Below are 14888 nucleotides of genomic sequence, written 5' to 3'. Positions count from 1 at the left end.
ACTAGGTACCTTTGACTAGATAATCCCTACTCTCTTGTAATGGAAACAGTAAAACACTATCCCTTCAGGAATATTAAGTCAAAACACGTTAGATTTCCAAACCTGCTTTTCTTTCTTGTTAGTTGTGTCTGAAGTTGGGTATAATTGAATGTGTTTGCTCATGTAAAGTGGGGATGAGTTTACTCTGCAGAGTTGTGTGAGGATTAGAGATAATTTTGTAGGGCCCAACCATATGCTCAGTACAGGTTCTCAATAAACAGTAAGTTTTACATGCCAAATAGGAAAGATTTCTTGCTGTGGAATTTTAAGACTCCACACCCAAAGGTGAAAGGCAAAGACAGCTATAGTCACTATGATGCACCTATATAATACAAAGTATGTTGTAAATAGCTTTCATTTAAAGTGTTTACAAGCATTGGCAGGCCTCTAATCCTCCCCTTTAGGGTTGCCTATATCTTTTTCATAATTTGTACATTCAAGGGCCAGAGCGGTTAGTGGGGGCTAAGCCAGTGTCAGTCAGCAGAAGTAGTAAGACTGCCCTAGAGTCTTGGCTTCAGATTCTGTTTCAAGACCTCTCTGTTCCTCAAAGGTGACATAATGCTTTTTCCCCTCCAAAGCCCAATTTTATAGAAAGATTTATTTTCATGTACATGAGTATTTTGCCGGCATGCACACCTATTGCCCATGGAGGTCAGAAGACACTGGATCCCTGAGACTGTAATTATGAGTAATTGTGAGCCATGCCATGTGAGAACCAAACCTGGAGCAGTAAGTACTGTTAACTGCTAACCCATCGATCCAGCTCCCCAAATTCCAATTTGTTTTTTAAAACTGCATTGTAATTATGTGTGTATCTAGGTATGGCAAGTGAGTGAACGTGCCTGCAGAGTTGGGAGAGTATAGGATCCACTAGAGCCGGAGTTACAGGCAGTTCTGAGCTACCCTCCTGGGTGCTGGGATCCAAACCTGGGTCCTCTGAAAGAGCAAGTGCTCCTAACTGCCTGCGAGTCATTTCTCTCCAGCCTCGAAAACCAATTTAGTGAAAAAATTATATGTATGGGTATTTTACGTGATGTATATCTGTCTACTACATGTGTGCCTGGCGAGGCCAGAAGAGGATATCAGATCCCCTGAAATTGTAATTACATATGATTGTGAGCCATCATCTAGGTTCGGGGAATCAAACCCAGGTCCTCTGGAAGAGCAGCCAGTACTCTTAACCACTGATCTATCTCTCCAGCCCCACAAAGCCCAACTTAAAAACATAATTAAATGAATACTGTTTCCAGGTGAACATTCACACTCAATCTTTGTCTTCTTTGTTCTTCTGTCTTCTTGTCAGCATATTTTCTTCTTCAAAAGTCTACAATCTGCATTGTAACAAAGAATATGTCCAAAAGTGTTTTGGTACCAGTAAGCAAAAAAGACAGCTGAGAGTCACTCTCCAACAAGACGAACTGCACAGAAGACTCTGAGATCAGGCTAGATGCCAAGAAGCAGCAAAAACCAGCCAGGCTGCCTGGAAGAAGTTCAGATCAGAGGCTCTTGGAAAGGACACTCTCCAACCTGTTGAGTTGCCTGCAGGCTGTGCTGTGTGCTCCACATCCCCAGCTCTTGTGATCTGTCATCCCTGTTAGGATGGGCCTTTTTGAGCCATTTCTCCTCCTTGTAAGTAACCTCAATAAAACTCACTGGTTGGACCTAGGCTGTATCCATGCTTTGGTCTGCTGTGGTGTCCCTGTCTGGGGTGAGTATGTGTTTCATCTCCCTAGGAAAAGTCTTGTGATACAATATGTATTACCAGCTTAATTAATGGGAAGTGAACTTTATTTTCACAACAATGGAAGAGTGAAAGAAGTAAAGGAGAACAGAAAAGTAGCCAAGAGATAATGAAGGAGCCATGAAAGTTTTTGTGCACTATATTAGATGGATATATTATTTTTGTTTTGTTTTATTTAGAGTTACTCATTTTATTTTGTGTGTGTTTTGCCTGCATGCATGTCTGTGCACCAAATGCATGCTTGGTGGTGCCTTTGGAGGTCAGAAGAAGGACTCAAATCCCCTGGAACCAAAATTAAAGATGGTTGTGAATTACTCACTATATGGGTGCTGGGAACCAAACCCAGATCCTCTGCAAGAGCAGTAAGTGCTCTTACCCACTGAGCCACCTCACCAGGCCCAGGATATATTGTTCTGGAGGCTCATTAGCATGGTAGGTTAAGTCATGGTCCTTAACTTTCTACTGACATAGACTCTTTATAAACTTAAAAACAAAGATATAGGCCCTTTAAAACAGAAAAGGTACATTTGCTTAGATGAAAAACATTACTTACAATTATCTGGTTAGGAGGAAGAATGAGGAGCAATTGCAGCAGTCCAGGATGAAGGTTGGACTATGTCACAGGACTGAGGACAGGAATGATGAGTTATATAGTTGTGTGTTACCAAGAGATTTTGTCACAAATTAAAATTAAGAAATAAGGGAAAGACATGAGTCTAGGTTAATGTCCCACAGTCTAGTTTGGAGAGAAACAGATTTCAGAAGGAAGGATAGGTTTAGTTTGGAAAGTGTTGGGTCAAAGGTGCTTTGGGGACATCAGAATAAATAAGTTAGCCAGGAAGCCAAATCTGATCTTCATTTCGATGCGTCACATACATGTTCTCCTGCCCTGCTACTCTGCAGACTCCTAAATCTGCGTGGCACTTCTCAATTGATAGAAGAATACTCTTCATTTGCAGAAACGGACCCAGAGATGGGAGAAGAAATCAAAATTCACACACTCCAAATCATTTTACATTTTTAAACTAAAAGAATAGACTTTTATTAAGCGCTGTAAGTTTCTTTCCATCAGCATTAACAGAACAACAGATCAAATTCCATCACAGAACTCCTGAGACATTCTCATTCCTTTCTGAGACATTTCCATTAAGTCCTGCAGTTTCCCCCAAGAAGCATCCACTCAAACTTACATTAATAAACTATGGAGCTTTTGTGGTGAGGTGGGCCAAAAGGCAGGGAACTTGGAATCTGGGAGTGGCAAAGAGAAATACGTTATCCATCCACTAAACACACTGTCAAGAGCACAGGAAAAAAAACAACAACGAAAGAATTTACTTTTGTCAATAACATCATTTATCAGGGAGCACTAAAAAAAATCACTGACTCTTTGCAGTTAAAGTTTTTTTGTTTTTTTTTTGTTCTTTTTTTGTTTTTTAATCTAGTACGTTAGTCTAAAAATAGAATAAAATAAAAGGTAGGAGGAAAGTCCCTTCTGGGAAGTAATTAAAATGAATTCATCAGATCCAGCAGGGTTATGAGAGATTAATAAAATCTGAAATATTTAACTTGCTTCATTTACATGAAAATTCACTAACCATTATTTACTACCAACACAGACAAAAAAGTCATCTATAAAAGTACAGGGACAATGTCAAAAGCTGAAATGGGCACCCCAGCATAGGGGATGTTTAATTTTGCTTTTAACTTAGAAAAGATGATTTTTGTAAAAAGTGACATTTTCTTAGAACATCAAAATCTCCGCAGACAATACTGAAGATACTCAGCAATAGAAGGGAACAGGTGCACTGAGCTATCTGTACCAGCAGACTACATCAATAAGAAAGGAGAACATTCAAAAAGAAGAAGCCAGTGATGGAAAGGAGAAAAAATGAGAACATACAATGGAATAGTGAAAACTTACCCCCCAAAACCCCAAGAATATTTAGGAAATATGCATCTGAAAGTGAAGAAGTATAATGATTAACCCTTTAGTAGAATTAGACTAACTACTTTAAACTGCGGTCTACTTGTACTGTCATTTCAAAGGGTGGGGTGGTTAGAGGCTGAAAGGGTGGCACTGTATACCCACAGGGGCCTTCTAAGATTTCAAAGGACTGAATCATCATACCCAAAGGGCTACTCTCATTCTTTCTATCCTACATAAGCATTTTTGCATCCCCCTCCCCTTGTCTATTTTTTCCCCCCAAGATGAACATATTAGGGTAACTTGGCCAACGATGTCAGAAAATCCAGATGGAGACAAAAATCAAGTGTCCCTAGCCAAAGAAAGTGCCATTTATTGGGCTTCAATTTACCTGAAATCCTACCTATATACAATGAAAATGATGAGAAGGAACAGAAGTCTGTCAGAACTGGTCACTTAAAAAAGGTAGGAGTCACAGGCCAACCCAAAGACACACAGGCAGAACCGCAAGACCTTGGGGGATCAGTGGCTGTACAAAACCAGGCTTGGGGTTGTTTTTTGCAGTGTTCCTACGAGGTAAAGCAGTCATTTCAGGGGTTCCAACATGACTTTGTCCAGTAATAATCAGAAGCAGATCCTCGAGTGGGTCCAGCAAAGGTCCTCGATTTGTCTTCCAATTAGAAAAAGTTTATTTCACAGTAATGAACACTGGTTTTCCTGGCTTTTAAATTGTGCATTTTGGGAGGTACACCAAAATCTAGGAACATAACCCTTTATAGTTCTTTCTTGTAACTTCCCAAATCCCAAGTGCTGAATCGAGGCAAAATTCAAAGTTGAAAGTAAGCCACTTGTTTCATCCTGGGCCTGGCTAGGGAGAAGCAGAGGTTTGTGGAGGGGGAGGGGCAAGTCATTTGGCAAACTGGAATCATTTCTGTCAAAGCAGCAATTTTACCTCTCACAGTGAATGGCTACAAAATAAATCTTCATGTTGTGAGAAGGATGTGAGAGTTAACAATACTGTCACCTGACTGTGTCATATAGACTCACGATGCACAGAAACAGCAACTGAAGAACACTACCATTTTACTCCAAGTACTTCCTACTCAATAGTTGTCCAAATAGCTAACCATTCACTCACTCAGTGATTCTGGTTACTTTTAGAGCTCCAAAGGGATTCATCCTTCTGTGGCTCAGAAGGTGATTCTAAGCCATCTACATTTTCTATGAATTCCTTTCCTTACTGGATATAAAAGTCCTAACTTTCAAAGTATTATGAAAGGATGAGCAGGTCCAAGATCAGAAAGGGGACCAAATCAGGGGAGCTCATTTCAACGAGGAAGTGTTACATACTTTTTTTTTTTTTTTTTGCTTATATACAGCCAGGTACATAGTCTTGCCACCTTATTTAGGTTTATTTAGGAAATGTCTGGGCAAGAGGCAAGGCATACCTGGGCTCCTGTCCCCTGAAAACTGTGAGTTCTCTTAAACTGGGCTAGACTCGATTTAAGAATCCCAAGACATTTTAGTTTCTTGAGACAGAATGGGCAGATAGCAAGCATAGCCTTCCGGTTGTTTGGAAAAAAATCACCAAGGATCTGTTGTAGATTAAGATGCATGTTTTTTTTTTTTTCCCAAAAGAGAGAATCCTGCAAGGAGTCTAGTCAGTTATATTCTTGTAGAAATGATATTTCTTGGACAAGAATATCAAAGTCCAAAGGAGATGTGTGTGGCTAGAAGCCTCAATTCCTGAATGAAGATATACTACTAGTTTGTTATAAGCCATGTTTCCATCCCTTGCATTTTGGCTGCCCAAAATGAGGGAAGCTGGAAATCAAGGTTTTCTTAAGATTATCTCCAGCAAGGAGGAAGAGCCTTTTTTTTTTTAATCCTGGGCAGACCTTGGCCCCACAGGGACTGAGAATCTTCTAAAGAATACCTCTCAAATCCCAGGCCAAGTTCTCTGACATCTTCCTTGCAAAGCAAATGAAAAGATCCTGTAGTCAAAATGTCAATGAATAAATGAAACAATCTAAGCATGTAAAATCAAATTGTCCAATTTCCTCACATCTCCCCACTCCATCATTCCAGTGTTAATTTTCCCTCCTTAAAGTCATGTCAATCAATTCTTGCTGAAGCCAATTTGATCCTGGAGTTCCACAAGAAATTTTTTTCAAATTGGCTGAAAGCCCTTTCAAATGGTAATCACTTCCTATCCCTTTCTATCTCCAAACCTTCATAAAAATGTGCAACTCTTCCCAATCCCATTTCAACCTCCTGTTCTCAGCATATGGGATGTGAGGGCTCTGTTCAAAGTGAAGTATTTGTTGTTCTGAACAGGCGATCTCTGGAAAGTACTTTGTGTCTGATTTAGAGTAGCCCATCTTCTCAAGAATTGTGATAGGCTGTGACTTAGCAAGGATTTCAGATTTAAAGTATAGTCTTTTGAAACCCACCATTCCATAGCAGTGGAAGCATTTCTGGGAAATTCAGTAAATCTTCTGGAACTTTACCATGTATGGATGTGTATATATATCTGTATACACACATTTATATATATATATAAAATATGTATAGATAAATAGATCTGTCTCTTATATAAAGGGTATGTGTATGCATATAGATACACATGTTCATATATACACCCCCACACACACCTATACACATGTACACACACATAGAGTCTTTTGAGTCCATTTTGTACTCAGTTTCATAACATTGATTCCCACCCTTTTAGAGTGTGGGCAGCAGATAGTGGGTGAACTGTACCGTATCTTCTACTTTATAAACAATGCACTGGTTGGGAGGCAGGAAAAATCTGCCCAGTACTTTTCTGACTCACTTGAATCTCCCAGTACGAAGGCCATTGTAGTTTTTTTTTAAGTGTATAAAATAAAAAAAAAATTAAATAAAATAACCCAAACCAACACTGTCTACTTCTCTGAAAACATCTACCTATCTGATTGTCAGGCCAAAGCTAGAGGTGGTGCACAAAATCCTGGGGTGGGTTAGTTAGGGGAAAGAGAAGGGAGGACACTGACTAGGTATTTAGGTATCAAGGTTCCATTACCTCAAAGACAAAAAAATAAATCAGGAAGCCATAGATAGCTTACCTTTAAACCCCTTATTTTCATTGACGTTTATAAATGAGTATTATATTAAATACTCAGAAAACCAAAGCCAGAACTTTTCCATAGGACTTACATGATAACATCTGCTTCCTGACAGTTACTGCCTCACTAGACTTCCAGGAGATAGAAGGAAAATGTTGGTGCCATGTATTTGAGAATCTGAGTTTAGTGTTGCTGCTATTCATCTTTAACCAGAAATCTCCAAGGTTCTAAGTCTGGAGCCAGAGAAGATAGGGAAGGAAAGATGGACACAATAAATATGTACCCCCTTAAAATCCTGGATAAACCTAGGGGAAACATTTATATCCTCCTCTAACTTGGGCCTAGAATCAGAAAAAGTATAGTTTTCTCCTCTTCCTGACAAGTGAAGCTATCTTCAGTTTGTCATTCCTCTTTCTTTTGGGCCACAGTCTCTAGCTCTTGCTCTTGCACCTGGGTCTTCTCTCCAATCGTCACGGGGAGGCAGTGGTCATCGTTATTACACACGTCACTGTCTATGGATAAGGCACATTGTGATGGAGCTGGAAGGAGATCACTCTTCTCTTCCATAATCAATGTGCTATTGTTGCCATTCACCTGGGAGCGGGCCCGACCTTGATGAAGCTCCATGGATTTAGAAATTCCATCTGAAGAGCCCTGTTAAAAACAAGAGGTACTTGGTGGAAATGGTAATCCCAATCTGGCTGGGCTTCCCCAAGTATGTTCATAAGGTAGCCTGAGAAATTCTTCAGAAACATCAGAAAGCCTAAAGGTCATACATTCTGATATTGTCCTAAGAATTGCACTCCAACAGCAATGGCGACACAATGACGACGCGATTACCACTCACATAGCTTTAAAGCCTATTTTTCTAATACTAAGAGTGACTGAAATAGCATATATTATCATGCCCCATTTACTGAGGAGGAAGCAGAGGCACAGGAAAGTTAAAATAACTTGCTTAAGATAGAGAGTAGTGGAGCCACAAATCTATTTTAGGTGGGTCAGCCCATGCTCAACTGTCAGACAACACTGGCAAAATACTGATAATCAGAAGAGCAAATTACAAGAAAGGGGAAAAAAATCAGTGGGGAAAAATCAGAAGACCTACTGCAGTATCTCACGGTTTTATAACTGATACTCTCTGCTCTCAGAAATGACATGAGTCCGCAGCACAGTGCTGACTTTCTATGACTACTGCTAGGAATAGTGACATTGCTAGCAAGAGTGCCTACTATGTAGTTAGGCAGCTCACATATTCTGGTGTTCATTTTACAAACGAGACAACAGAACTTAAACAAAGCAAAATGAGGTACCCGAGGTCCCTTGCATGCCTAGACCGTTTTACTCTAATGGCCTCACTATTTAAAAGGAGATATGATAAATGTTCATAGGTGTTGAATTTTGGTCAATTATAAATAACAATGTTTTACTAATTGCTTCCCATATTCCAGGGTCTATGTAAAATTCTTTGCAGATATCATCTTATTTAATCCTCGCAATCCTATAATTTTCTCGTTTTGCAAACCAGGACATACAGAACAATTTGCCTAAGATGACAGAACTGAAAGGGCAGAACTGGGTGTAAAACTAAATCACTTGGCTCCAAAGTCTGTACAGCACAGTGATCACAGACCCTATAGATGCCTTCCCCCACCCCACCCCTGAAAATTAGGCCATAACTTCCTGCAGCTCTCCTTTGGAGTACAGTTGAGAAAGCATGCTGGGCTGTGGCCTGGAGGCTCCTTTCCCTGGCACCTGGAACACAGGATTATGATCCTATCTGTAGGCCAGGCCAGGTTAGGTCACTTGGTATGAATGAAGCTTGCCTACACTCGTGAAAACACTCTAAGAATCAGAAACCCCTTTTGTTCTCTAGTTTTGAAAGGACACCCCCCACCCCTGTCTCTGTCTCTCTCCCTTTTTTTCAAGACTCTATTATGGCTGCCTTTGGCCAGGATGGTATGTCTCCTAATAAAATTACTCTTTGAACCTGAAGTCCCATTCTCCCTTCCTGGGCCTCATTGTCTAATACAGTTCATTTGAACAGGAATCTCATGTCAGCCCCTTTCCACGAAACTGCCATTTTTCTTTTTAAGTTACAATACACAGGGGCTGCTAGGAAGTGTTGCCTAAGAACCTGAAAATACAGTGGAATTAGTAAAAAATCTACCCAGTAGGTGGAACACATCATCAAATGGATTCAACAAAAAAATAATAGTATAATAATATGTGACTTAAGGATTTAAAAGCATATAACACCCAAAGCCTTAGGAATAAACTTAGGAAGATAAAGCTATAATATATGAGCATTATACAAGCTGGAACAAGTTACTGAAGGAATTATGAACAAAAATGTTGTGGAATATTACTTTAACTATGTAAAGATGTGTTGCTTTTGTTAATGTTGCATTTATTTTCAACTATCTAAAGACATGTTGAACTTCCTTTACCTTGCTTGCCTAAGGCACCTGACTGATCTGATAAAAAGCTGAATGGCCAATAGGTAGGTAGTAGAGGGAAAGGCAGGGCTGGTGGGCAGAAAGAATAATTGTAGGAGGGGGAATTTAGGCTCAGGAGGAGAGAGAATAAGGTAAAAAGAACAGGAGATGCCTGGGGCCAGGCAGCCCAGCAACGGCCAGCCAACAGACACAGGAAGCAGGAAAGTAGGACATACGGAATGAAAGAAAGGTAAAAGCCAGAGACAAAATGTAGATGAAGAGAAGCGTGTTAAATTAAGTTAAAAGAGCTGCTTAGAAATGAGCATAAGCTAAGGCCAAGCATGCACAACTAAGAAGTAGTCTCGGTGTCATGATTTGGGGGCTGGCGGTCCAAGAAAGCCTGCTACACAGAACTAAAATGAAAAAGGAAAATCAGCAAGGCTGCCAAGATAGCCCATAGCAGGCGTGTCCAAGGAGGGTGAGTTGAGCAATAATAAAGTTAATGTAAGCATTTCCATGGTCAGGTTACCTCTACAGAAGACAATAGTGGCTGAAGCACTCTGAGCTAGAAGCTCCCCTGACACCCTTGTTCTCTCCTCACACACGAAATAGAACAGAGTGTACTTCATATGTTCCCACAAAATTTAATGAACTACTCCATGTAAAGCACTTAGAGTATATGCCTGGCATGCTCTAGAAACTCAATAAATGAGCTACATGGCGCCCATTTCAAACCTCCAGCCTCTATCCCCCTAAACCAAACAAATGGAGAACTAAACAAACAGTAACTAGCTTCATTATTTCTGTTTCATGCCTCCAAGAAAATCACTGCTACTATGACTTGCCCTCAGAGAAAGCAAGTTCTGGTAATAATGGTTACCAGCGTGTGCACTTAAGTCAGCAAAATCTGTGTTGGTTCTGATTCTGGCTCTAGAAATCAGAATTGCTCTGCTGCATTGGAATCCATACCGTACAGGGCTTTGGAATCAGCTGGCTCAGGCTAGAATGTCAATTCTGAAAACTGACTTGATTGATGAGTAACATACTAATATACCTCGTGAGAAATATGAGTGGCAAAGAGTACGTCTGCAATGTGTCATCTTAAGTATTCTTTCTTATCATAAATCAGTACTTAGCTCTCATTCATTTGCCATTCACTCCAGATATATCCACATGGCTATTTCTGTGGTCTTGTTAATATGAGTCAATCACAGAGAGAGTAGTCTATTTTTTACATAATAAAAATAGCAGGTTTTCTACACTGCATCTTACTATACTATAGATGTCTTCTTGGGTGACTAGTTTTTCATTGACATGCAATACTTTCTATATTATTGACGAGTTTCTGGAGGAACTGAGAAACTTTAGATTTCCAAAGTTACTGTTCTATAGTTTTGGAGTGCATTATAAAATGCTTTGTGTAGGGGAGGGGTGAGTATTCTAGTTTCATTTCTGTCAAATAACACCAAACTAAACATTAAATAGTTGAATTTATTTATGGTATTTATTTCAAGACAGGGTCTCATTACATAACTCTGGCTGTACTGGAACTCATTCTGTAGACTAGGCTGACCTTGAACTTACAGAGATCCACACGTCTCGTCTCTGTCTTCCAAATTCTGGGATTAAAGGTGTGTGCCATTATGTCTGGCTAGTAGTTGGATTTATTATTGATGCAGGGAAGGATGACTGTATACAGGAGAATAGGTTTTGGATTAATATCTGATGACATCCTGGCATGGCAGCACAGGCTTCTAATACCAACAGTTGGGAGACAGAGGCAGGTGAATCTCTGTGAGGCCAGCCTGGGCTACACAGAGAGTTCTTGGCCAGCTAGGGTTACATGATGAGATCCTGTTTCAAAGAAAGAGAGAAAGGAGAGGAGGAAAGTGGAAAAGTAACAAAGAAAGATAACTGATCTCTACGTCTAGTCTCCACATACATATATGTATTATGCATTCATACCTGGCACACATGTGCATATACACACACAAGTGAAAGCTGGTGGTATATCTCAGTGATAGAGTACTTGCCTTACATGTACAAGGCCCTGGGTTCAATATCTAGGAACACACACATACACACACACACACACACACACACACACACACACAGAGAGAGAGAGAGAGAGAGAGAGAGAGAGAGAGAGAGAGAGAGAGAGAGACAGTGAGAGACAGAGAGAGACAGAGAGAGACAGAGAGAGACAGAGAGAGACAGAGACAGAGAGAGAGAGAGCAAGAGCGCAGAATAGTAATGGTTCCCTCTCCCATAGGGCAAAAATCAAATTTTCTAAGCACTTGTATGAGCCCTCAGAGCTCAGACGGGCTCTAGACAATCTAGCTCTTAGTGTTATTCTGGTCCCTTCTGGCTGCACACAGCACATACTATACTAGGCACAGGTCGTCTGGACATCGTACCTGCTTTCTATCGTGTGGCCTATCATTCAGAAAAAAAAGAGATTCTGCAGCCCTGTGGGAGCAATTTGGAGCGACAAACCCATACTGAGAAATGGGCCCTGAAATCAAATGGCTGGAAAAGACATGATAACTCTCCCGGGTGGCTCAGCTTTCCAGGCCTGATACAATCTCTTGTAATTTAGCCATAAGGGGCAAAAGGTGTCAAAACAGCTTGATACTCTCAAAAATGATACTTACTTGTTTATTTCCTTTTTTGTGACCTCTGGATCCTCTACCAGTCTGTTCTTTTCCATGCCTTTAGAGGAGAAAAGTGACCATGAGAACACATAAATCCTAATTTCCATCTTTACTTGATTAACTTACTCATCTCAAGGAAGTTTAGCCTTATACATTTAGATGACCCTCTTTATTACCCCTAATGCAAACCTCTATTTCTGTAATTTCTATGTTGTACTGAATTATTTTGTGTTCCTTGTCTTCTAGCACAAAAATTCTTTTTAGTCAAGCAGGGCACATTTGATGAACTAGAGTTATGGCTAATTTCAAGTATGTAGCGTTGATTCATACCTCTTACCTTAACAGGAGATTTCAACAGCTGAGCATTCTCCTAAAGGTACCCTGACCGACCCTAGCTCAAACCAACCCATTCAAGTACATACCCCTTTCCTGGCCCACCGACAGAAACCACTTGCATGCCAAAGGATCCTCGACTTCTAGAAGATCTGCTGCCAGCCCACTGGCCCACCACCATCCCAGCAATTTCCAGTTTTCCTCCTTGGGGTGGGATTGGATGGAGACCTGTGAATTGAAGAACAGCAGTGGTAAACAGCAAGTGCAAGAAAGGGCGAGAGGTGGAACAAAAGCGCTATACAATCTCCCTGTTCTTCGCATCCCCGTTTCCCGCTAAGATTGTGATGATAACAAGGGGGGTAAGGTCCGAGAAGGGGATTGTAAATCTTTCTACATAGCCACTTTAATAACTAGTGTGTAGGTGATTGATTTGTTTTCAACTGTATAGCCTGCTACATAATAGGAATTTGTTTAGAAAAATGTTTTTTTTGCTGGCCCCAGACATTTTTCCATTTTTAAAAATTCAGAATTTCCATACATGTATATGTGTTTTGATCAACTCCACCTCAATCCTTTCCACTGTAAATTATCACTTGTCCTTCTCATCACTTTTCTCTCTCAACTTCACCTACTCAGTGCTGCCAGTATGTACATGGGTGTAGGGTCAGCTACTGGAGCATGGGTGGCCTCCAAGGGGCCACAACCCTGAAGAAAACTGACTCTTGCTTCTCCAGTAGCTATTATAGCTACTCAGCTGGATGGACATCATAGCCTCTTCCCCAGCCCATGCTAGGATTTTTGCCTGGCTTGATCCTGTGAAGGTCTTGTATAAGCAATCATAGCCACTATGAGTTCATGTGTGCAATGGTTCTGCCATGTCTGGAAAACAATATTTCACAGCAGTCACCCACCACCTCCGGCTCTCAGAATCTTTCTGCCCCCCTTCCACAATGACCTGTAAGACTTGGGCAAGGGGATAACATGATATAAATGTCACATTTAGGGCTGAGAACTGGGCATTGTTTTATTCTTTCACCTTGACCAGTTGTGAGTCTCTGTATTCATTTCTATCTACTGCAAATAGAAGCTTCTCTGATGAGGGTTGACAGATGTAAAAATAAGTACTTATGGACGTAAAGATAAGTACTTAGAGAGAGCTTACTGTATGTCCACTTGGAAGAATAACAGTAAGTAAATCCAATCAGAAAGTAGTTGGCTACTCCCACAACATTCCTGTCACTACTATATCAGTGGGCACATCTTGTCAAGCTGGTCATTATTGGTTGACAGGTTTACAGGGCTCATAGCTGGCTAAGACTGCTGATTTCTCCCCTCCCCCCAGAAGAGTACACAGCCTTCCAGCACTATGAAGATAGCTAGTAGGGATGAAGCTTTCAAGTTGGTAGCAGCCTAATTTCTCCATGTTCTGAGTCAAGTACGTGGTATGTTGAGTAAGGGTCTTACTATCCAGTAACCAAAATCAGCAGCAATACCCTGCACTGTTCTGGGACTCCATGGGACCCCACTGACCAACAACATGCAAAGAAGTAAACCAAGTCTCACAATGCACGTCTTGTGTGATAGCTTATGGTGTATGAGAATGGCATTATTCCCCAATTACAGGGTAACTCCATTTAAAGTCTTTTTAGACATGTATATATTTTTAGGAAACTTCTACAGTAGTAGGTTTCCTTATGGCTTTGTCAAAGACTTTAGTATTAGTTATCCCCCTCCACACCTTCTCTTCTTCTTTGCCCTCAAATAGAAATGAATTCTTAAAATGTAGTTACTGGCAAATTGTAGGTCAAGCCCACTTTCCATACAAATATGCCTCATTATACAATATAAGATTAGCCAAATGAGCAAACTATATGGAAAAATGAAATATATATATTTCACACTCAGGAGACAGAGGCAGGAAGATTGCAGCAATTAATGTCAGTCTGGTTAGAGCAGTAAGGCAGTTTGAATATGAAATATGCCTCACAGGTTCCTATGTTTCAACAATTGGTCTATTAATATGTGTATCACCACGAGGCTCTGGCCTCCTGGGAAGGTTCCGATGTCCTTCTCCTTTGGCAGCTGGCAGTGATTTTTGGGAGGTTGTGGGGCCTTTAGGAGGTTGAACTTAGTTGGGTAATGGGGACTACTGGGAGGGTAGGCTTTGAGGGTTTTAACTGGGCCCATTTCTGGCTTGAGTTCTCTGCTTCCCAATTTACAAAGATCAACAAACATAAAGAAAACAAAGCACTCCATTGATAAGCTCAAGTCCACATGCCTCCCTTACTGTGATATACAGTATTTCTTTAAAGCATGACTTAAAATCTCTCTGTCCTGTTAGGTATTTGGTCACAGCCACAAAGAAAGCAACAAAAACTAACCATAACAGTTGTGAAAACCAGGAACAGTTCAAGACAAGATGTAAAAGGAGACTGCTTGTTGCCCAGCCACCCAGACCCAAATAATTACACACAAATTATACTAATTACAACACTGTTCCACCAATAGCTTAGGCATATTCCTAGCTAGCTCTTACATCTTAAATTAACCCATTTCTATTAATATGTATATCATCACAAGGCTATGGCTTACTGGTAAGGTTCCGGTGTCCTCCTTTGGCAGCTACATGACTTCTCCCTGTCTCTGCCT

The 14888-nt window shown here is 40.6% G+C and overlaps 1 protein-coding gene across 2 annotated transcripts in view; it reads right to left on the bottom strand.

The window, feature by feature from the left end:
* Positions 1-2843: 2843 nt before the first annotated feature.
* The window catches only part of Fam120c (family with sequence similarity 120C), a 137623-nt gene continuing 125578 nt past the window's right edge, over positions 2844-14888 (bottom strand). The window contains exons 14-16 of one of the 2 annotated variants that reach the window (XM_038315999.1): positions 12329-12467; positions 11907-11964; positions 2844-7468 (exon numbers count right to left, since the gene is read on the bottom strand). In XM_038315999.1, the coding sequence (XP_038171927.1) occupies positions 7217-7468; positions 11907-11964; positions 12329-12467 (449 nt within the window). In that variant the 3' untranslated portion in view covers positions 2844-7216. The remainder of the gene's footprint in view (positions 7469-11906; positions 11965-12328; positions 12468-14888) is intronic. The other variant, XM_038316006.1, reaches the window with a different exon arrangement.

The sequence above is a fragment of the Arvicola amphibius genome, chromosome X (genome assembly GCF_903992535.2).
Source record: "Arvicola amphibius chromosome X, mArvAmp1.2, whole genome shotgun sequence".
NCBI classification, from domain to species: Eukaryota; Metazoa; Chordata; class Mammalia; order Rodentia; family Cricetidae; genus Arvicola; species Arvicola amphibius.
Note: the sequence above shows the minus strand (reverse complement) of the source record. Positions and strands in the feature narration are given on the sequence as shown.